A 23,691-nucleotide genomic window follows, 5' to 3' on the forward strand; every position below is an offset into this window, starting at 1 on the left:
TACACATGACATCAATCACTGCTCTAACCTTACACATGACATCAATCGCTGCTCTAACCTTACATATGACATCAATGGCTGCTCTAACCTTACACATGACATCAATCACTGCTCTAACCTTACACATGACATCGCTGCTCTAACCTTACACATGACATCGCTGCTCTAACCTTACACATGACATCAATCACTGCTCTAACCTTACACATGACATCACTGCTCTAACCTTACACAAATTACATCACTGCTCTAACCTTACACATGACATCACTGCTCTAACCTTACACATGACATCAATCGCTGCTCTATGCTTACACATGACATCAATCACTGCTCTAACCTTACACATGACATCAATCACTGCTCTAACCTTACACATGACATCAATCACTGCTCTAACCTTACACATGACATCAATCACTGCTCTAACCTTACACATGACATAATCGCTCTAACCTTACACATGATATCAATCACTGCTCTATGCTTACACATGACATCACCGCTCTAACCTTACACATGACATTGGGAGCTGTGATATACCGTTTAACTTTGGTCTGACCACGGTCTCATGCATTACACCCACCCACCGGTCCATAGAAACTGGAGAACGGAATCTGCACTTTACCCCAGACACCGCTAAACAAGTTTTGATTCCTCCCGTCAAACACTTCGCTATTTGCCCATTAGCTATTCGCCCATTAGCTATTCGCCCATTATCTACCCAGCATTTATAACACACACATCAAAATTATATGGAGTGGGAGATGGGAGGGGTGGGTTAAAAAACAATATCACTTGTTTCAAAGTATATTAGTGTTAAACTATACTATCTTAAATAGAAATGCGTGTGTTTTGGAGTTCAAAAGGTGATAAAGAAAGAATTTTAACTCTATTTAAAATCAATGAAAAATCATAGTAAAATATAAAATGGAACAAAGTTTCCATTTGATGTCTTGGTCAGAATGAATACCAAGCGAAACGTCAGCCGCTGTTGAAAGTTGTGGTGAACTTACTTGTAACAGCACCGAGCCATCCTGTATGGTGATCCGTAGACAAAACTTTTGCCCTGCATCCCATCTGGACACAATATGGACGTCCTCTATACTCGAGTAGGGCACGGCCAGCTCCATGAAGCCCGTCGGCTGTGGAAGAAAAAAATAATTGCTTGTATTGTCTCAGTGTTTAATGATGGGATCTGGTGGGGAGCACCCAGCTATACAGCAGCAAGAAATGGAATGTGAGCAGGTCACAAAACGGACATACGATCGCATCAAGTGACATGCAACTGACGGCTTCTATCAGCCTGCATGGAGATGGATGGGTCTTTGCTTTATATATGAGTAGCACGTGTCTTCATCAGTTTTTCTATGGTGTCTTTACACTGTATTCAGTTCTTGCGATAAATAAAACTAGGCTAAATCCAACATCAAAAAAGGCCGACACAGCAGGAATAAAACCCTACTAACATTTAAGCTTTTGACGCCTTTTTATTTCAGCCTAACGTTTGCAACAATAAAAAAATAAATTAAAACCAGGATAATCTATGCTGAGAGTTCTAAATTATTCATTCTTCAATGGCTCAATGCGATCATTAAGCCTATTTTTTCTATTTGGTCTACTGTAGAAAGAACCTTTATCATCAGTTTCTACAATCACACAAACACAATGCAGCTTGTGTGTACAAAGGCACTCATCTAATTTTGCTACCAAGATTCCTATATAGATTTCACGTACGTGCGACTAATCAAAGCAAGAACAGCCTTCGCACAACCAAGAAACATCTGGGCTTTCAGTGACCTTTGCTTGACCATCAAGGTGCACCTTTTTAACACAAATGTAATATCTGTGCTGCACTAGGGGCCAGAGACTTGGAGGATGACAAAGACCACCATTGATTAAGTCCAGACGTTTATAAACAGCTGCCTCACATAAAATACTCAGGATCCGCTGAACCGACACCATCAGCAACGTACACCTACAGAAAACGAAAAAAATTCCGCTGCTGAAGAAATAAGAAAAAAATAAGATGGAGTTGGATAGGGCACACAATGCGCAGACCGCCAACCAATATCATCAGGCAGGCATTTAGATGGAACCCACAAGGAAAACGTCAAAACTGAAGACATGACTTTGAAGGTGAAGCTACAAAGAAGGACTACACCTGTAGTCCGGTTGAGAAAATGGACAGGACAGATACCTTGGAGATCTGTGGTTTACGGCCCAAACCCCAACAAGGGTGACGGGTAGTGATGATGAAGTGGATGAACTGGATTCAAGTTCTGTGTTCAGTAGCGTGAGACCTACTGGTGACCAGAACTTGTACACGAAGTAATACGACCGAAACATTACACTTCTAAAGTATTATACTTAAACCAGGTCCACAGAGCATAAACAATTAAATGGGTCGACCTACTATCTTGGCGCTTGACTAAACGCCTCTAGTACTTGACTTTGATACATGTCTTGTTCAATGAGTAGTGTGTTGCTCAATGACTTTCCTGGAGTGAATTCAGTACATTTTATCCACATAAGAAGTCATGTCAAGTAAAAGGAGTGATCCTGTTGTGGATATTATCTATTGCTACTCGGCGCTGAGGTTGTAAGCAAATATTTACAATATAATTTTAGCGGTGTTTATAAAGAACAAAACAAATAGGTATCCATGAAAACTTTTTATCGGATGGATTATTAGAGGTCAAGGTTAGAAAAAAGAATATGAACAGGGCAAGGTTTAGACCAAAGTTTCTGATTGTTATAAACTATACACATATCCTCGAAAATGTGATGCCGACGTTTAAGAAAGAGCCGTATGTTGTTTTGTTTTTTGTGTGTCGAAAATGTATTTTAATTTGAAATCAAAATATTTACTAATGTATCAAATTGTAACCTTATCAAACATACATGGTAAAAAAAAAAGAAATAGTTTAACCATTAATCAATCGGATGTAAAAATGTTTGAATTAACTAAAATGAAGGTATTTGATCTAACATTCAACATATAGGATCGAGATGTAGTATAGTTTAGATATGTTGCTTAGTTTGAGCCGTGAGAGTATTCCTAATGGTATGCACAGGACCAGGCCGTGCATTGATGTGGTGGACATAAATATCACAAAGTGGATCATTTGTCTTTTATCTATCTAAGAATTTCGCGATTTAATTTCTCTGTCCCTCTACCGTTCATTGACTCTAAAAGGATTACTTCTACTATGAGCATGACCAAGATAGGTAAGTGCACCGGTTTCAGGTTAGGTTTTACTTTAGGGTTAGGCTGCAGTTTCACATTTTAGAATTGCACTAAGGTTTTTTTTTTTCAAATGTAGAGATTGAGAGCAGGGGATTTTCAAGGTTTGGTTATGATTATGGTTAAGAATGACGCCTAGATTTTAGTTGTATAGTTGATTATAGGTTTACAAGCAGGTGAAAACTTAACAATAGATTGGTGTTCGGCTTAGTTTTATTTTCTTGTATTTTCATTCTTATTTCCCTGTTTACATACATAAAGTATTTTAAGCCTACGTTTAGATTCTGAATTTATAATTAAGTTTGATAAACGTCTCTACGGGTCGTGGATGGATATTTCAAATTTATACCCTGTATATAATAGCACATCTGAAATTATTTTTTTTCCTTTAAAGTAAATGCTCGTATGACGTTGCTGAAAAGGAAAATTAAAAACGTAAATGTTACGGAACCTTTTAACAACAGTCGTATAAATGATATTAAAAAACATTTAAACAAACTATTTTATAACTCTACTACTAGGGGTCGGCGTGGTCGAGTCGGCAAAGCTCATGGTTGTTAAACCGAAAAGTCTCGAGTTCGAACCCTCGGGCAGATGAGGCTCGTTAGCTGGGGACAGCCACTCTTCTAGGAGAGACAACTCCTTTCATCCAACTCTATTGCTGCCTTGTAGCTTGTAGCAAATCCAAAAATCGGAGTCAATGGCCTCAATGGAGCATAACCAGTTGACACGTATCCTTAATTGTGTTGGAGGCGTGGTCGAGTCGGCAAAAAGCTAATGGTTGATACATTCGAACAAAGTCTCGAGGTCAAACCCGCTGGCAGATAAATCTCGATCCCTTTCAACACTAATAATTAAGAACGAAGAAGAAGAACTCTAATACTAACTACAAGTGTTCTAAATAATTAAACGTGTTTTACCGATAAACGATCCTTAATAACGTAGCCAATATATTATTTAGAACAGTTGGATGGAAAAGAAAACACGAAACACTAACAGCCTAGCTCCCGTTGCATTAACGGGAGAAAACAACTAGTATAAAATAAAGTTCAAAATTAATTGGACCTAAGGCTTAGGCAATACCCCACGTCACACTGTACTCATATTTGGATTAAAATCAACATTAAGGACGGCGTCTCAATACAAGGGAGTAAAGATAAATAGAAACACAGTTACTACTTGAGACGTGTGTAGAGGGATATTTTAGCGCAGGTAGCTAAATAAATGGGCCCATCTTGTTTGGATTACAAGGCAGGAATCAATATCTCACTATGGGAACAGGAAGAGAGGAGACGGCGAGGGCAGCACCAAATACAGCAGCCCACTAAAAGCCTAACAAAAGCTTGTGGTACTGGTATCGGCTCGATGATCACTTGTTTGTGTGTTGTTAAGACGTTGAAGCGATCTGTGGACACAGTGGACACAGAGCCGTACAATCACCGTTGACATAAGATCTATACAATTATGGAGTAGGAGGTCTTTGACCTATGAACCATGCAAAGATGATTACATGTCTATAAAAAATGTCTTTCATTCGCTGACGTTTAATACGATGTTTGATGTTTAGATAAGGCGTCTAGACCAGGGGTCGGCAACCTGCGGCTCGCGAGCCGCATGCGGCTCTTTTGATATCAAGATGCGGCTCTCCAGCTCCTTGCACAAATACTAATAGTCTTAATAACAAAAAAAATATTTGAGATAAAAACAATGTTAGTGGCTCTTTAAAACCAGGGAAATTTTGAAAATTGTAACTTTTGGCTCTTCCACTTCAAAAGGTTGCCGACCCCTGGTCTAGACCTACACAGAAATGACAATTTACATTATTTATTTTTTTAAGTCAATCACAAACCTCTGATATAACGTTGTACTTGGGTTAAGTTATAGGTCCCCGTGGTACTGAAATATGTGTAAACTACAGTCACATACGGTTTAAAATGTATTAAAATTATAGGATTCATATCAAGGTTTACTATATGCAAGAGTAAATTTAATATACACAATACGCATGATGATACTAAAGAACGTCGTGTTATATACTGCTTGTATAAAGAAATGTATCCCCCCTCCACCTGAATGCGAAATGCACTGAAATATGCGATTGATATAAGCATTGTACAGGTAATATAACGCCATTTTAATATTATCCAGCTACTATATAATAGGTGTTTTATCCAGCAGCTATAATGGCTGTTCTAACGAGCTGTTGTAACATCTCTCTTACATCTATTATTCATTGGAGACAGTTACGAGTGCAAAAGATATTATTTTTAATGCATTTCTTTATGAACATCGTCTCCATTACATATACATTATCTTGAGCAACGTTTAATTGCATTACACTGTTGTTTCTATGATGTACAGAAAATTGCTGAATACCCCCCCCCCCCCCCAATCAAAACAAGAACATATTACACAGCAACAACAATAAAATAACTACGGTGGTTAATTTTTTAAATAAATTTTGCTACAATTCAATTCATTTTTTTAATGACCACAACTAAAAAACAAAGATGAAATGGTAAAACCGCAGTGGATCAATACGCCTGAAAATAGCGCAGTCGTGTTCTGCCATCTATTTTTACAACTGACAGTAGGCCTATAGGTTTTATTTTGCCATTTCTATTCCCGTGACGCAGGTCTCCTCTGCCCACTTGGATGAATGTTTCCGAGAGTACACAAAGAGTAGACTGTTTTCACGTCAAAACGCTACATTTCATCATCCCACACTATTTTCCCCACATCATGTGAGATCGAACAACAGCGTGCATATCAAATTGCCTAAGCTACACAAGCTCTAAAAAATGTAAAACAAGAGAAAAGTGTTACTTCGCTTCTGTAGAACAATTAAACTTTTTTTTAAATACACCGAGGTGCTTTTAGTTTTCAGTTTGAAGGAATGAAGCAGTAACAGACGATTAAAAAGTTTGCTAAACGTTGTGTTCTACAGAGCATCTGTCGAGATAACAACTAGCTATAATTCATGTCTCATTCATTTAGTACCACCAGTTGTCGTGTTTATTTTCGTGTCTCCCCTATGTAGATAAGAGGTTCAATGGACGGCTGACATCCTAAAGCAGCAAGCCAATCGGGATGACGATTAGAAACATCTGCTTTTGTTTTCATCCCACATTATGATGTCACTAAAAGCCATAGTGTACTACACATCATATTATTTAGTCCTACAAATCAAAATATTTCGTCCTACTAATCACACCACTTGCCCCAACAATCCTATGGCTCTACACATTACATCGACGGGTGATGCATTCAGCCCTAACACCAAACAACTCTGCCATAGATATTTTCTTTGGCCAGCGGACAATTCGATCCAATAAAGATGTTAACAACTAGATAGTGTTCATCCATGGACAGAAAACCATGGCTAGAAAATACTGTACGGTCATTTAAATACACATGTTGACTTGAGATATGTGTACTAGTTCCAAAATAAAAACCATTAAATATCTCTCAAATTTAAAAATAGAAAGCTAATTTTCCCAGCCTTACAAAGAGACACCAGGAAGACAATTTTTAAATAATTGCCCAAGGCTGGTTGTTTCTTAAATAAAACAGGATTTCGTTTTTGATCAGCCACTGGTCGACAGCTTCACAGTTTATCAAGGCAAGCTCTGTCTCATACCGATAGTTATATACTGTCTTACTAATGCGAGGTTATTCTGGTCAGTAACAAACTACATCTAAGTTTGGTTTTAACTGTAAGGATGTACTAAATCACTGGTCAGTAACTTACTACATCCAAGTTTGGTTTTAACTGTAAGGATGTACTAAATCACTGGTCAGTAACTTACTACATCCAAGTTTGGTTTTAACTGTAAGGAGGTACTAAATCACTGGTCAGTAACTTACTACATCTAAGTTTGGTTTTAACTGTAGGGATGTAGTTGAGTATCGATTACGCCTCTTACGTCATGATGCCTTACAATTTCAATAAGGAAATGAAAGATATGTTGAAAGTAAATCTTTTGTATCGTGTTTAATTAAACTAGGCAAAGCTGCTTACACAGACAAATGAATAGATCCACGCTATCCGTTCTTTGTGATACGCTCCTGGCACTGAGACCATTTTGAATGAGCTAGCGTCTAATTGGTAGGTGGAGTACAAATGTGCGACTCCTTAACGATACATTAACGTCGCTAACATAGAGAATATTTCGGGCCAGATAACCTGGCGTTAATAAGACAGTTGATAAATATCGGTATGAGGAGACCGAGCCTGCCTCTGTGAAGCTGTAGACCAGTGACTGATTAAACAACGAAATCCTGTTTTATCTAAGATGTTCGATAAATTGAGAGACGGCATATTGAAATTATTCAGGCAGTGAATAAACCAGCCAGGTTGGCTGTATTTGTATGTTACTTCCATTTTTCTCATGTTTAAGGTTGCGTTGGTCGTATATTACAGTATATACCTTTTGTTACAATTGTTTCCTCGTGATTCTTGTCAGTTTTAATAAAATATATTAAAGTTAATATCCCCCGCATATTGACTACTGTGGTTTATAGTAATATTACAATTTTCAAAGAGGCAAGTGGAAGGGATGTTCAGCCGCGACAGACCGTATTTAGAATATCATACATACAATACTACGGGCCCAGCAGTCAGAAAAAAATCTCTGTATATTGTATTCGCGTACTTTGGGTACGCTGGATGAAACATAGCATTTTGTTGCAAAAAGAAATAAGATACAAGCCCCGCTTCCCTCGTATATTGGGTAAAAAATTCATTTTACAGTCTCACAAGCACTGAATGCAACACAACCCTTCTACTCCAGTTTCCATCTTTCAACATCAAACGTGCTGGGTTATGGCCAGTCATGATCTCCATCGTAATGGGAATAGTAGTTTACATAGGGGAGTAGCCGGAATCTAAGAAATTTTGGTCAATTAATCCCCCTTTTAAGCTTGTTTTATGGCAGTATTTTTTTTACATTTGTTTAATTAGTCAAAAGTAAAAAAAAAAACAAATCGTCAAAAAAAAAAATAGCCTATATGTATGCCCTAAGAAAGTCAAATGCACGATGACCAAAAATCAGTGTGCCTAAAATAATGGAATGTTACTGAACCGGATGTTGCCAAACATCGATGAAATGTAGCCCAAGTTTCACATCAGACACGGCAACTTGTTGCTCCCATATCTTAGACAACTATAGCTGGAGTGCGTTTTTTAAGGCTTTATTAAGAGAATTCATTTTAACAAATGTTCTGACTTTTTTTGTATTCTAGAAGGTTCCGTTATCAGTTTTCTTCGTTCTCGTTATGATACTTTTTTTTTAGATAAGAGCCATAACTTCCGAAGCAATATAGTTGGATGAAAGGATTGAAGAAAACATTTTTACAATGAGGGAAAAACAATTGATGAATGCAGTTGTGCGCGTGACAATGTGTGAACATTACAGAGATTTCCCTACAGTTTTGCACCCTGCTGATTTGTTATCAATATTTAAACAAAACGTCCGAGCCTACACGAATGACGCACTCAACACTACCCTTGCTGACTTATGGAGAAACCTTTTTCCTCCTGCACAATGCTCAAGTCGTTTTCACTAGTTTTTTAAATCAATATTAGAGTGGACAATGTGGTCGTAGTCAAGAATAGATCTACTTGCCGTCACAATAAACCTTTCGTTGTGGGTAGGGACATACAATAAACATAGGCCTATACTACATCTCTGTATCTAAATACTAGATTTGAATAGTTGTATTAAAAAGAATTATAAATGGAAGCTCCAAGATTTGTTATTTGATGGCTTGTAATTTTGTTTTAAAAACATAAATGGGGATTTAAGGAGAAAACGTTCAGATGTTTAGATAAGTAAATAACAAACTAAGATGATGTTGAAAAGGATTTGTAAAACAATTTTGGGGAGCAAGTATTTCGCTCCTATAATTGATTTTAAACACTTAAATTATACCCATTCACTATGTAATGATTCTATTGAATTTTATAATAGAAAATGGTGAGGTTTAGGATTAGCTGCTTGTATGGTAAGGCCTATAGATAATTCAAATAAAACAGTACATTGGAGTGCAATATTCAAAACAGACATGACAACAAAGGATCAGCCACCATAATGCTTGGAGCTTATGATCTATTTAAACCTTGCAAGAGGTGTATAGGAGGAGCAGCCAAAAACTGATGGTTCACCCCGGGTGTTGCAAGGGGTCTCTACGCCTCTGCAGCCAGTACAAACACAATGTATTGAGTATGTTTCAGTACAATTGCTTAATTGCAAGCAAGCATAAGAAGAGTTTTGAGTAACTTTCACCATCTTTAACATACTTAATTAATCTCAGTCTACAATTTGGTAATCTTAACATTTTCACTGTTCAAGACCCAATATATTTACAAAGTGCAAGCAACATGTAGTAGGGAAAAATTCATTTTTAAAATATACAATTATTTTTTAGAATTTCTAAAATAATGTGATCTAATTAAAAAAAAAATTAACGACTGGATTTGAAATAAGCCCAAGTCACAAGCCACTTAGCTTTTTTTCTCCTTCAACTATCACTATGCCTTATTAAGTAAATGTGCAGTAGTTTTGGTTGTAAAGCCAGGTCTATTGAAAGCTGTAGAAACATTAACCTGCGGTGTTATTCAAACACATTACTTTCATGGTTTAACGTATTGAAAACTTTTAAATAAGTTCTTTTCCAACAAGATTTTTTAAAATATATGGGCCTTTAACCAATAATCTTTGTTTTTTTTAATTTCCTCCTTTTCAAAAACATCACCCGTGATATTATGAATAAATTAATTGAAAATCACAGGCTGGTTGAAGCTGGTAGTATTCTTCCTAATACATTAACTATTCTTAACTATATATCCAATTTTTATCTTCCTTGGGCTTTAAAATTATCAAGCACTCTTTAAGACTGAGAGAGAAAGATTTTCATGATTACTTACCTGAAACTGATCAGCAGTTTCAGTACCTAAATTCTATTTCTTTCTACATGCATTATTTTATTCAATTCAAGATCAATTTAATTTAATGTTTGATTTTTAACACATAAGTTCTCTATTTTGATGGTTGAAACAGGAGGAAAATTAATTGACTTAGTCTGATGTATGCATTTAATTAGCTAAAAAATGTCAATGCTGAAAACTCCAACATATGATAAGATGAGAACCTCCATTGGAAGCTACAAAAACAATTATCAAAATTCCAGTTAGCTGCTTATGTAATATAACCTGTCTTTTTTTAAACCTCTGTAGATTTTTACTTGAACTTAACAATTTACTGCACTTTACCCCAACATTTTCTACTTAATAAAAATACGGATTTTTTTATTTTTAAATATAGTTTTGTTGAATAATGCAAGTGTACTTGTATCTTTCACTTTAAATCAAACTTCAATAATATTTACAGTATTACAGATTTTTTTCTTTGATAGTATTTATTATTGTAGTTTGTCAAAGCAGGACCTTAGCATTGCTACCATTTTCTGCTGTACTTTGGTTTGTAAAAAAAAGAAATTTTTTTTTTATTCACTAACCTGTAAACTAAATGTAATTTAATTTTACATTGGTAAGCATAAAATGCCTGTAATTCTTACATTATGAAGTTTTCGTTAATACTTGTAATAATATTTTTAGGGCTTATGTTATTTCATGATTTTCAAACCACAATATCATTATAAAAAAAGTATATTTGCCCATACAAGTAGGCTAATTAATTCAGTCTAATTACTAATAATTACTTTAGTTTTAGTCATGGCCTATCTTGCCTATTTATAATAAAATATAGGCTTAGTCAGTTCATAGGCATCTATATATACATAATTCTCTTCTTGGAGACGATAGAAAACACCAAGCTGTAATCTCGCACTCTACCACCCCCACCCCTACATGGTCTGGTGAGCTGTGGTTCACGCTAAATGTTTACAATCGTAGAGCCGGGTTTAGTGACGGCTATTAGGGGCAGATAATTTAGATTGAAAAATTTTTAAACTTAGGGGAGGTAACTAAGAGGAGTTTACTTTCACGGGGGGTGTGGGGTAGGGGTTGGGGAAAGGAGGGGGGGTATCGTCCTTAGCGAGCTACTGATAGTGTTTTAAAGCAAGTATTTTCAGTGGCAGCTTTGGTACTGTAGAATTCACAAATTATGAATTACTGAAAAGCAGAAAATAAAACAACTAAATAGCGGCGTGTGATACGCCGCGGGTCGGCTCGTATTCATATAATTAACTTAGTCTAGTACTATGGCTATAGTTTTCCACAATAATCTAGAATCTCGAGGGTAGAAGCTTTACTTTAAGTAGGCCTAATATTATTAATAAAAGTATGAACAAAATTTTCTGTAAAATATTATAGATCTAGATCTAGATCTATTGTGCTTTTTAAAAGATATTGAGTAAAAAGTGACAACTTACAGTTGTTGAACGCATTTCATTATGGTCCAAAACAATTCTGTGACTTTCCCATCTTCTGAGATACCTAGAGTTCATGATTTTGCTCACAATAGTCCTTGTATGATTGAGGCGACATACTTGTACATCAGCCTCAGATATAAGTTTATGTTTAGGACCTGTTTGCAGTGGTGGTTTTGGACTTGTTGGTGACTGAACTATCCCTCCAGTCACTTCGGACAATGGTTTGATGTTGTTGTTGTCAGTAGTAGTACTACCAATCGTACAATCCGTTAGGGTAGTCATCGTTGAAGCTATCCAATATTTGTTTTTGAAAAGGCACAATAAGGAAAACTAATTCAAACTGAGGACCTTTAAACTTTAAACACTGGATAAGCACATTATTACTCTAAGCTGCCATTATATTGCTTTTTTTTCCTAGATAACAAGTTTGTAAGTTCACCACTAGACTAGGCTTAACACACATAAACCGATTATGATTGTTGTTGTGTAGTGTTAACGTAACTCACGGGCACAACTTCTGCTGGAGACAGCTAACTAAAACTATCGCTAAGCTAGAATTTTTTTTAAATTGTAACACCCTGTACACAATAGGACACACAACTTTCTAATAATTGTGTAAATGATATGATTTTAAAAACCATATTAGCTTTGATCCCCCGGTAAATCCGTGTTGTCGCTTCAACTTGGCGACAGAAATGTTTTGTTTTTTTCCGCGATGGCAGTGTATTCACAGACGATAGCAGTCCTCCATTTTATATCTTCGGAGATTTCCGGCGAAATGTCACGTGATTGAAATGACGTTGAATCGGCAGTCCTCAAAATAGATTTCCTCGTGCTCTGTTGAGTTTTCTGAAAATAACCGCTGCGCGAATAAAATACAATTATGCGGGAAGCAAATGTATTTGCGGATTCAGAATCTAGCAGAGGAAAAAAATCAATCTGGTTTTACTGAGTTTATTACTCAACAAAGGAAAGTATCAGAGATAGAAAAGCTTGATAACACAACACTAACCAGCTGTTTATCGTACACTACAGAAATGTATTTTTATTAAGCAACACTAGATCTACATGGTATAGTATAGGCAGGTCTATAACTAAGGTATTAAAAACAACAATCGAACTTCAGCCATTAGAAAGCTAACGGTTTGACTGTCATTGCCACGCCCACAACTTTTTATACAGCTGGCCTTTAAATAACCAAAGCAACAAACGTTTTCTATTACAAAATAACGTTAGTATGTTTAAAACAATACATTCCTATAAATAGATCCCATGGCTGGATTTATAAAATGCATCATACATGTATGTTGTAGCCCGCATATTTGAGGCTAACTTTACTATAGGTGTTGGACTGTACAGGTGAGGTCTACTTTACCACAGGTGTAGGGGCGGGACAGTAGCCTACAGGTAAGGTCTACTTTACTACAGGTGTAGGGGCGGGACAGTAGCCTACAGGTAAGGTCTACTTTACTACAGGTGTAGGGGCGGGACAGTAGCCTACAGGTAAGGTCTACTTTACTACAGGTGTAGGGGCGGGACTGTACAGGCGAGGTCTACTTTACTACAGGTGTAGGGGCGGGACTGTACAGGTAAGGTCTACTTTACTACAGGTGTTGGGGCGGGAATGTAGCCTACAGGTGAGGTCTACTTTACTACAGATGTAGGGGCGGGACTGTACAGGTGAGGCTACTTTACTACAGGTGTAGGGGCGGGACTGTACAGGTAAGGTCTACTTTAATACAGGTGTTCGGTTGGGACTGTACAGGTGAGGTCTACTTTACTACAGGTGTAGGGGCGGGAATGTAGCCTACAGGTGAGGTCTACTTTACTACAGATGTAGGGGCGGGAATGTAGCCTACAGGTGAGGTCTACTTTACTACAGGTATTGGGGCGGGACAGTAGCCTACAGGTGCGGTCTACTTTACTACAGGTGTTGGGGCGGGACTGTACAGGTGAGGTCTACTTTACCACAGGTGTAGGGGCGGGACAGTAGCCTACAGGGGAGGTCTACTTTACCACAGGTGTTGGGGCGGGACAGTAGCCTACAGGTGAGGTCTACTTTACTACAGGTGTAGGGGTGGGACTGTACAGGTGAGGTCTACTTTACTACAGGTGGGGCGGGAATGTACAGGCGAGGTCTACTTTACTACAGGTGTAGGGGCGGGACTGTACAGGTAAGGTCTACTTTACTACAGGTGTTGGGGCGGGAATGTAGCCTACAGGTGAGGTCTACTTTACTACAGATGTAGGGGCGGGACTGTACAGGTGAGGCTACTTTACTACAGGTGTAGGGGCGGGACTGTACAGGTAAGGTCTACTTTAATACAGGTGTTCGGTTGGGACTGTACAGGTGAGGTCTACTTTACTACAGGTGTAGGGGCGGGAATGTAGCCTACAGGTGAGGTCTACTTTACTACAGATGTAGGGGCGTGAATGTAGCCTACAGGTGAGGTCTACTTTACTACAGGTATTGGGGCGGGACAGTAGCCTACAGGTGCGGTCTACTTTACTACAGGTGTTGGGGCGGGACTGTACAGGTGAGGTCTACTTTACCACAGGTGTAGGGGCGGGACAGTAGCCTACAGGTGAGGTCTACTTTACCACAGGTGTTGGGGCGGGACAGTAGCCTACAGGTGAGGTCTACTTTACTACAGGTGTAGGGGTGGGACTGTACAGGTGAGGTCTACTTTACTACAGGTGGGGCGGGAATGTACAGGCGAGGTCTACTTTACTACAGGTGTAGGAGCGGGACTGTACAGGTGAGGTCTACTTTACTACAGGTGTTGGGGCGGGACAGTAGCCTACAGGTGCGGTCTACTTTACTACAGGTATCGGGGTGGGACTGTATGTACAGGTGAGGTCTACTTTACCACAGGTGTTGGGGCGGGACAGTAGCCTACAGGTGCGGTCTACTTTACTACAGGTGTTGGGGTGGGACTGTAGCCTACAGGTGAGGTCTACTTTACCACAGGTGTTAGGGCGGGACTGTAGCCTACAGGTGAGGTCTACTTTACCACAGGTGTAGGGGCGGGACTGTAGCCAACAGGTGCGGTCTACTTTACTACAGGTGTTGGGGCGGGACTTTACAGGTGCGGTCTACTTTACTACAGGTGTAGGGGAGGGACTGTACAGGTGAGGTCTACTTTACCACAGGTGTTGGGGCGGGACAGTAGCCTACAGGTGAGGTCTACTTTACCACAGGTGTAGGGGCGGGACTGTAGCCTACAGGTGAGGTCTACTTCACTACAGGTGTAGGGGCGGGACAGTACAGGTGAGGTCTACTTTACTACAGGTGTAGGGGTGGGACTGTAGCATACAGGTGAGGTCTACTTTACCACAGGTGTAGGGGCGGGACTGTAGCATACAGGTGAGGTCTACTTTACTACAGGTGGGGCGGGAATGTACAGGTGAGGTCTACTTTACCACAGGTGTAGGGGTGGGACAGTAGCCTACAGGTGCGGTCTACTTTACTACAGGTATCGGGGTGGGACTGTATGTACAGGTGAGGTCTACTTTACCACAGGTGTTGGGGCGGGACAGTAGCCTACAGGTGCGGTCTACTTTACTACAGGTGTTGGGGTGGGACTGTACAGGTGAGGTCTACTTCACTACAGGTGTAGGGGCGGGACTGTACAGGTGAGGTCTACTTTACCACAGGTGTTGGGGCGGGACTGTAGCCTACAGGTGAGGTCTACTTTACCACAGGTGTAGGGGCGGGACTGTAGCCTACAGGTGCGGTCTACTTTACTACAGGTGTTGGGGCGGGACTGTACAGGTGCGGTCTACTTTACTACAGGTGTAGGGGCGGGACTGTACAGGTGAGGTCTACTTTACCACAGGTGTTGGGGCGGGACAGTAGCCTACAGGTGCGGTCTACTTTACCACAGGTGTAGGGGCGGGGGGACTGTAGCCTACAGGTGAGGTCTACTTCACTACAGGTGTAGGGGCGGGACAGTACAGGTGAGGTCTACTTTACTACAGGTGTAGGGGCGGGAATGTAGCCTACAGGTGAGGTCTACTTTAATACAGGTGTTGGGTTGGGACTGTACAGGTGAGGTCTACTTTACTACAGGTGTAGGGGCGGGAATGTAGCCTACAGGTGAGGTCTACTTTACTACAGATGTAGGGGCGTGAATGTAGCCTACAGGTGAGGTCTACTTTACTACAGGTATTGGGGCGGGACAGTAGCCTACAGGTGCGGTCTACTTTACTACAGGTGTTGGGGCGGGACTGTACAGGTGAGGTCTACTTTACCACAGGTGTAGGGGCGGGACAGTAGCCTACAGGTGAGGTCTACTTTACCACAGGTGTTGGGGCGGGACAGTAGCCTACAGGTGAGGTCTACTTTACTACAGGTGTAGGGGTGGGACTGTACAGGTGAGGTCTACTTTACTACAGGTGGGGCGGGAATGTACAGGCGAGGTCTACTTTACTACAGGTGTAGGAGCGGGACTGTACAGGTGAGGTCTACTTTACTACAGGTGTTGGGGCGGGACAGTAGCCTACAGGTGCGGTCTACTTTACTACAGGTATCGGGGTGGGACTGTATGTACAGGTGAGGTCTACTTTACCACAGGTGTTGGGGCGGGACAGTAGCCTACAGGTGCGGTCTACTTTACTACAGGTGTTGGGGTGGGACTGTAGCCTACAGGTGAGGTCTACTTTACCACAGGTGTTAGGGCGGGACTGTAGCCTACAGGTGAGGTCTACTTTACCACAGGTGTAGGGGCGGGACTGTAGCCAACAGGTGCGGTCTACTTTACTACAGGTGTTGGGGCGGGACTTTACAGGTGCGGTCTACTTTACTACAGGTGTAGGGGCGGGACTGTACAGGTGAGGTCTACTTTACCACAGGTGTTGGGGCGGGACAGTAGCCTACAGGTGCGGTCTACTTTACCACAGGTGTAGGGGCGGGACTGTAGCCTACAGGTGAGGTCTACTTCACTACAGGTGTAGGGGCGGGACAGTACAGGTGAGGTCTACTTTACTACAGGTGTAGGGGTGGGACTGTAGCATACAGGTGAGGTCTACTTTACCACAGGTGTAGGGGCGGGACTGTAGCATACAGGTGAGGTCTACTTTACTACAGGTGGGGCGGGAATGTACAGGTGAGGTCTACTTTACCACAGGTGTAGGGGTGGGACAGTAGCCTACAGGTGAGGTCTACTTTACTACAGGTGTAGGGGCGGGACTGTAGCCTACAGGTAAGGTCTACTTTACTACAGGTGTAGGGGCGGGACAGTAGCCTACAGGTGAGGTCTACTTTACTACAGGTGTAGGGGCGGGACAGTAGCCTACAGGTGAGGTCTACTTTACCACAGGTGTAGGGGCGGGACTGTACAGGTGAGGTCTACTTTACCACAGGTGTAGGGGCGGGACAGTACAGGTGAGGTCTACTTTACCAAAGGTGTAGGGGCGGGACAGTAGCCTACAGGTGAGGTCTACTTTACTACAGGTGTAGGGGCGGGACAGTACAGGTGAGGTCTACTTTACCACAGGTGTAGGGGCGGGACAGTAGCCTACAGGTGAGGTCTACTTTACTACAGGTGTTGGGTTGGGACTGTACAGGTGAGGTCTACTTTACTACAGGTGTAGGGGTGGGACTGTAGCATACAGGTGAGGTCTACTTTACTACAGGTGTAGGGGCGGGACAGTAGCCTACAGGTGCGGTCTACTTTACTACAGGTGTTGGGGCGGGAATGTAGCCTACAGGGGAGGTCTACTTTACTACAGGTGGGGCGGGAATGTAGCCTACAGGTGAGGTCTACTTTACTACAGGTGGGGTGGGACTGTACAGGTGAGGTCTACTTTACCACAGGTATTGGGGCGGGACAGTAGCCTACAGGTGCGGTCTACTTTACTACAGGTGTTGGGGCGGGAATGTAGCCTACAGGGGAGGTCTACTTTACCACAGGTGTAGGGGCGGGACTGTACAGGTGCGGTCTACTTTACTACAGGTGTAGGGGCGGGACTGTACAGGTAAGGTCTACTTTACCACAGGTGTTGGGGCGGGACAGTAGCCTACAGGTGCGGTCTACTTTACTACAGGTGTTGGGGCGGGAATGTAGCCTACAGGGGAGGTCTACTTTACTACAGGTGTTGGGGTGGGACTGTACAGGTGAGGTCTACTTTACTACAGGTGTTGGGGCGGGACAGTAGCCTACAGGTGAGGTCTACTTTACTACAGGTGGGGCGGGAATGTAGCATACATGTGAGGTCTACTTTACTACGGGTGTTGTGACGGGATTGTAGCCTACATGCAGTGGCGTATTGAGGTCGGGTGTCACCCGGTGCGGCATTTAATAGTGTCACCCCCCCCCCCCCAGAGGCGTTGCGAACCTTCCCGGGGACAAACTTCCCTCACACTTTCGATTTGCACCCCCCCTCAAGTTTTCGATTTGCACACCCCCCTCAAACTTTCGATTTGCACCCCCCCTCAAGTTTTTCTCTCTATATTTTGCTATTTTTTTGCCTTGGTGTCACCCCCCTAAATGGTGTCACCCGGTGCGGTCCGCACCCCCCGCCCCCCCCCCCCCTCGCTACGCCCCTGCCTACATGTAAGGTCTAGTCTACTGGAGGGCGAGCCACACCCTTTAGCCCGAGCTCTCGTTAAGGATGGCGGCAGCTGTACCAGCCACCAGAGACACGACAGTCTATTTTCAGCGACGTTCTAACGGTATAGGACTATAGGACTGAGGTAGTGTTGGGTGACGATAGGACTGAGGTAGTGTTGGGTGACGATAGGACTGAGGTAGTGTTGGATGACGATAGGACTGAGGTAGTGTTGGGTGACGATAGGACTGAGGTAGTGTTGGGTGACGATAGGACTGAGGTAGTGTTGGGTGACGATAGGACTGAGGTAGTGTTGGGTGACGATAGGACTGAGGTAGTGTTGGGTGACGATAGGACTGAGGTAGTGTTGGGTGACGATAGGACTGAGGTAGTGTTGGGTGACGATAGGACTGAGGTAGTGTTGGGTGACGATAGGACTGAGGTAGTGTTGGGTGACGATAGGACTGAGGTAGTGTTGGGTGACGATAGGACTGAGGTAGTGTTGGGTGACGATAGGACTGAGGTAGTGTTGGGTGACGATAGGACTGAGGTAGTGTTGGGTGACGATAGGACTGAGGTAGTGTTGGGTGACGATAGGACTGAGGTAGTGTTGGGTGACGATAGGACTGAGGTAGTGTTGGGTGACGATAGGACTGAGGTAGTGTTGGGTGACGATAGGACTGAGGTAGTGTTGGGTGACGATAGGACTGAGGTAGTGTGGGGTGACGACACTGTAACAAAGACAGGCAGTGAAAGGGTGAAGATCATCAACACGGTGCTAGTTCGATCCATTGGCGTAGGCAGGGGATATCAGGGAGTTGACCTCACCCGATATATATATATATATATATATATATATATATATATATATATATATATATATATATATATATATATATATATATATATATATATATATATAGGGGGCCCAAAATTATTTTTTGCGGGGTGGCCCTTTTTTTCTAGTTCCGCCACTGATATATATATATATATATATATATATATATATATATATATATATATATATATATATATATATATATATATATATATATATATATATATATATATATATATATATATATTTATTTATTTATTTATTTATTTTTTTTTTTATTTATTTTTTTTTTTATTTATTTATTTACGAGCCGACCCGCTGCGTATCATACGCCGCTATTTAGTTGTTTTTTTTTCTACTTTTCAGTAATTTATAATTTGTGAATTCGACAGTACCAATGCTGCCACTGAAAAAATTTGCTTAAAAAAAACTAAACCCCCCTTCCCCCCCCCCCCCCCCACGTGAAAGCAGCCTCCTCTTAGTTACCTTCAGAGTTTCTTCCAGGCATCTCTTCGGGGGGGCGAAGCCCCCCCGAAAATTTTTTACCGCCCCCCCGAACGAAATGAAATTTATATAATTTATATAGAAAATATATACTTTTAACAGTGTCCGCCCCCCCGAAGAAAGTTTACCGCCCCCCCCCGAAGATTTCAAGTGCCCCCCCGGAGAAAAAAGTCTGGAAGAAACACTGGTTACCTTCTCTAAGTTCAAAATGTTTCAAACTAAATTATCTGCCCCTAATAGCCGTCACCAAATCCGTCTCTATGATTGTAAAATGTAAACAACGTGAACCACAGCTCACCAAACCATGTGAGGGGGTGGGGGGTGGTAGCTTGCAGCTTGTTTTCTAACGGCTCGAAGAGGAGAATTATATATATAGATACATAACTTTGAACAATAACTCTAAAGCTAACATTATTTTACGTTAGTTAGGAGGATGAAGGTGAGTTTGTAATTTCCAACTGCTGTTTAGATATGTGTTATTTTAAAAAAATACATTTCAATATTTTTCGTTTTATTTTTCTTCTTTCATTTTTACTTTCTCGTATACGAAGTAGTCCCTAAAGAGAAAGTACTGTTTGTAATCGTGCAAAAAAAAAAAAATCGGGTTTTTTGCAAATCTCGACGTACCTCCATGTGTTGGAAAAACATAGTTTTGCAATCTTGTCCGTATGTATGTGTGTGTGTATGTGTGTGTGTGTGTCTGTAAACACGGTTATTTGAGTACCGTAACAGCTAGGTTGATGAAATTTCATATATAAGTATTATATCTTTTTCTACTTTCAATTTGTCAAAAGCCTATAACTTAAGTAGACCCAACTATTTCAGATAGATAAACGAAATTTCACATGTAAGTAAAAGATCTAATTCTCTGCCTTCTATCAAATTCTGAGTATTTTCCGTTCACCGGAAGTAGTAATTTAGGCTATTTCCGATTGCTCAAAAAAACGCATGTAAATTTATAAAGTACTAATAATATTCCGCACTATTATACACATTTTATTTGGCGCTCACTTGGTGTGCGATTCTTTTTTCTACGAGATTCTATTCTATTTTTAAAAGCTTAAGTAATTAAAAATGGATTTAAAATAGTGTCTATATCCTGAGTTGCCATTCCCCGTAGAGTTATATAAGAATATTCGAGAACGTTTAGGGGAGATAACTCCCGGTTTATTTAAATACATTTTGGTATTATATGCGACGATTATTAGAGATATTTGGTACTTTGTCTAAACAAACTCCAAGCATTTTATATAATGCTTCCATTTCTCACTTTTCTGGTAACAATTAGCCTACGCTGCAAAAGCCTAGCATAACGCACTTGAAATTAAATGCAACAAACGGCCAGCAGGCAGGGAATAGCATGTTTCACGTTAATGGCCAGTTTTTTTTCTAAGTGTGAAGCCAGTCTAGACGATAAATTACGTCACGTGTGCCGGTGCAGTGAGGTCATGTTCAGCGTGAGAATAGATAGCCAAGCTTCCCATGTCAGGTTCGGTGTGAGAATAGATACCCAGGATCAGCTGTGAGAATAGGTAGCCAAGCTTCCAATGTCAGGTTCCGTGTGAGAATAGATAGTCAGGTACAGCTGTGAGAATTTATAGCCAAGCTTTCCATGTCAGGTTCGGTGTGAGAATAGATACCCAGGATCAGCTGTGAGTATAGATAGCCAGGATCAGCTGTGAGAATAGATATCCAGGATCAGCTGCTAGAATAGATAGTCAGGTTCCCATGTCAGGTTTGGTGTGAGTAGATAGTCAGGTTCCCATGTCAAGTTTCGTGTGAGTAGATAGTCAGGTTCCCATGTCAGGTTCCCATGCCAGGTTCCCATGTCAGGTTCCCATGTCAGGTTTCGTGTGAGTAGATAGTCAGGTTCCCATGTCAGGTTCCCATGTCAGGTTTCGTGTGAGTAGATAGTCAGGTTCCCATGTCAGGTTCCCATGCCAGGTTCCCATGTCAGGTTCCCATGTCAGGTTTCGTGTGAGTGTAGATAGTCAGGTTCCCATGTCAGGTTCCCATGTCAGGTTTGGTGTGAGTAGATAGTCAGGTTCCCATGTCAGGTTCCCATGTCAGGTTTGGTGTGAGTAGATAGTCAGGTTCCCATGTCAGGTTCCCATGTCAGGTTTCGTGTGAGTAGATAGTCGTTCCCATGTCAGGTTCCCATGCCAGGTTCCCATGTCAGGTTTCGTGTGAGTAGATAGTCAGGTTCCCATGTCAGGTTCCCATGTCAGGTTTGGTGTGAGTAGATAGTCAGGTTCCCATGTCAGGTTCCCATGTCAGGTTTGGTGTGAGTAGATAGTCAGGTTCCCATGTCAGGTTCCCATGTCAGGTTCCCATGTCAGGTTCCCATGTCAGGTTTGGTGTGAGTAGATAGTCAGGTTCCCATGTCAGGGTCCGTGTGAGAATAGATAGTCAGGTTCCCATGCCAGGTTCCCATGTCAGGTTTGGTGTGAGTAGATAGTCAGGTTCCCATGTCAGGTTTGGTGTGAGTAGATAGTCAGGTTCCCATGTCAGGTTTGGTGTGAGTAGATAGTCAGGTTCCCATGTCAGGTTTGGTGTGAGTAGATAGTCAGGTTCCCATGTCAGGTTTGGTGTGAGTAGATAGTCAGGTTCCCATGTCAGGTTTGGTGTGAGTAGATAGTCAGGTTCCCATGTCAGGTTTGGTGTGAGTAGATAGTCAGGTTCCCATGTCAGGTTCCCATGTCAGGTTTGGTGTGAGTAGATAGTCAGGTTCCCATGTCAGGTTCCCATGTCAGGTTTGGTGTGAGTAGATAGTCAGGTTCCCATGTCAGGTTCCCATGTCAGGTTTGGTGTGAGTAGATAGTCAGGTTCCCATGTCAGGTTCCCATGTCAGGTTTGGTGTGAGTAGATAGTCAGGTTCCCATGTCAGGTTCTCATCTTGGCTGAAACATATTACATGCCTGCTAGACGACAGTGGCACAGGCAGGATTTTGTCTGATGGGTAAAGTTGTATGGCATACACATATATACATAAACACATATATGCATATTATATATATATATATATATATATATATATATATATATATATATATATACATATATATATATATATATATATATATATATATATATATATATATATATATATATATATATATATTAGAAGTCCGTGCGGTGGGTCTAATCCTCTGCCACGTCTTTGTAACTTTAATTCGAAATCTTGCTTTAGTTTTAGTTTTATCTTTATAACAAAAGTGGTGTGTATCAGCTTGACGTAGCATCACTTTGCCGGGCTGTGGGTTCGGAACAGAGTCGGAAACACAGTACTATGACAACGCTACTTTGATTAATTGTAATTGTGTACGTGTTTTTCCCCACTCAAACAGCACACGTAACATTAACTCGACTTATTAGGGTGCATCGTCTGATGTGGTGTCTCATGTGCGTCACGTGGTGTTATGCATCACATGACGTAGTGCATGATGTGACGTAGTGCATTGTTCGTGTAGGCTGAGTGCATGTATCAGTCCGTGAACGAGGAAGATAAAAAAATCGATGCTGATATTCTCAGCTAGGAGCTGCTACTTAGAACCATCGACGCCGACTCCTGTGTCTTTTAGACTCCGTCTATAAATAGTTACAATAACATGTTGACATTTAGATGATCTATTCTTAGCGCATCGCATTTCTTCCCCACGCTCGAATCACCCAGGCAACAAATATTTCATCTACTGCTAATTGTTTTTATTGCCGTCAAACCACGTGATGCTGGTCTACGCGGCTAACACCGTTGCCACCAGTCCGACAATTATATCCCACCCTACGCCAAAGTCCGACAATTATATCCCACCCACCCTACACCAAAGTCCGACAATTATATCCCACCCTACACCAAAGTCCGACAATTGTATCCTACCCTACACCAATGTCCGACAATTATATCCTACCCTACACCAAAGTCCGACAATTATATCCTACCCTACACCAAAGTCCGACAATTATATCCCACCCCACACCAAAGTCCGACAATTATATCCCACCCACCCTACAGCAAAGTCCGACAATTGTATCCTACCCTACACCGACAATTGTATCCCACACACATGACCCCGAACAATTTAAATTTTTGACAGGCATCATGACTCGACTCTGCTTAAACTTCTCAAATAGTCGAGTTACATAGTCAACTTGTCTA

The 23,691-nt window shown here is 41.3% G+C and overlaps 1 protein-coding gene across 1 annotated transcript; it reads right to left on the bottom strand.

Moving 5' to 3' along the window:
• Positions 1 to 1,016: 1,016 nt before the first annotated feature.
• LOC131936685 (C-Maf-inducing protein-like) lies at positions 1,017 to 11,991 on the bottom strand (the record flags this gene model as incomplete). The annotated part of the gene is made up of 2 exons (XM_059293735.1): positions 11,642 to 11,991; positions 1,017 to 1,145 (listed from the first exon to the last, which is right to left on the bottom strand). Coding segments are annotated over exons 1-2 (411 nt in total), but the record flags the coding sequence as incomplete, so codon positions are not given.
• Positions 11,992 to 23,691: the final 11,700 nt, after the last annotated feature.

The sequence above is a fragment of the Physella acuta genome, unplaced genomic scaffold (genome assembly GCF_028476545.2).
Source record: "Physella acuta isolate Inbredline_101_S28 unplaced genomic scaffold, ASM2847654v3 ptg000184l, whole genome shotgun sequence".
Lineage (NCBI taxonomy): Eukaryota > Metazoa > Mollusca > Gastropoda > Physidae > Physella > Physella acuta.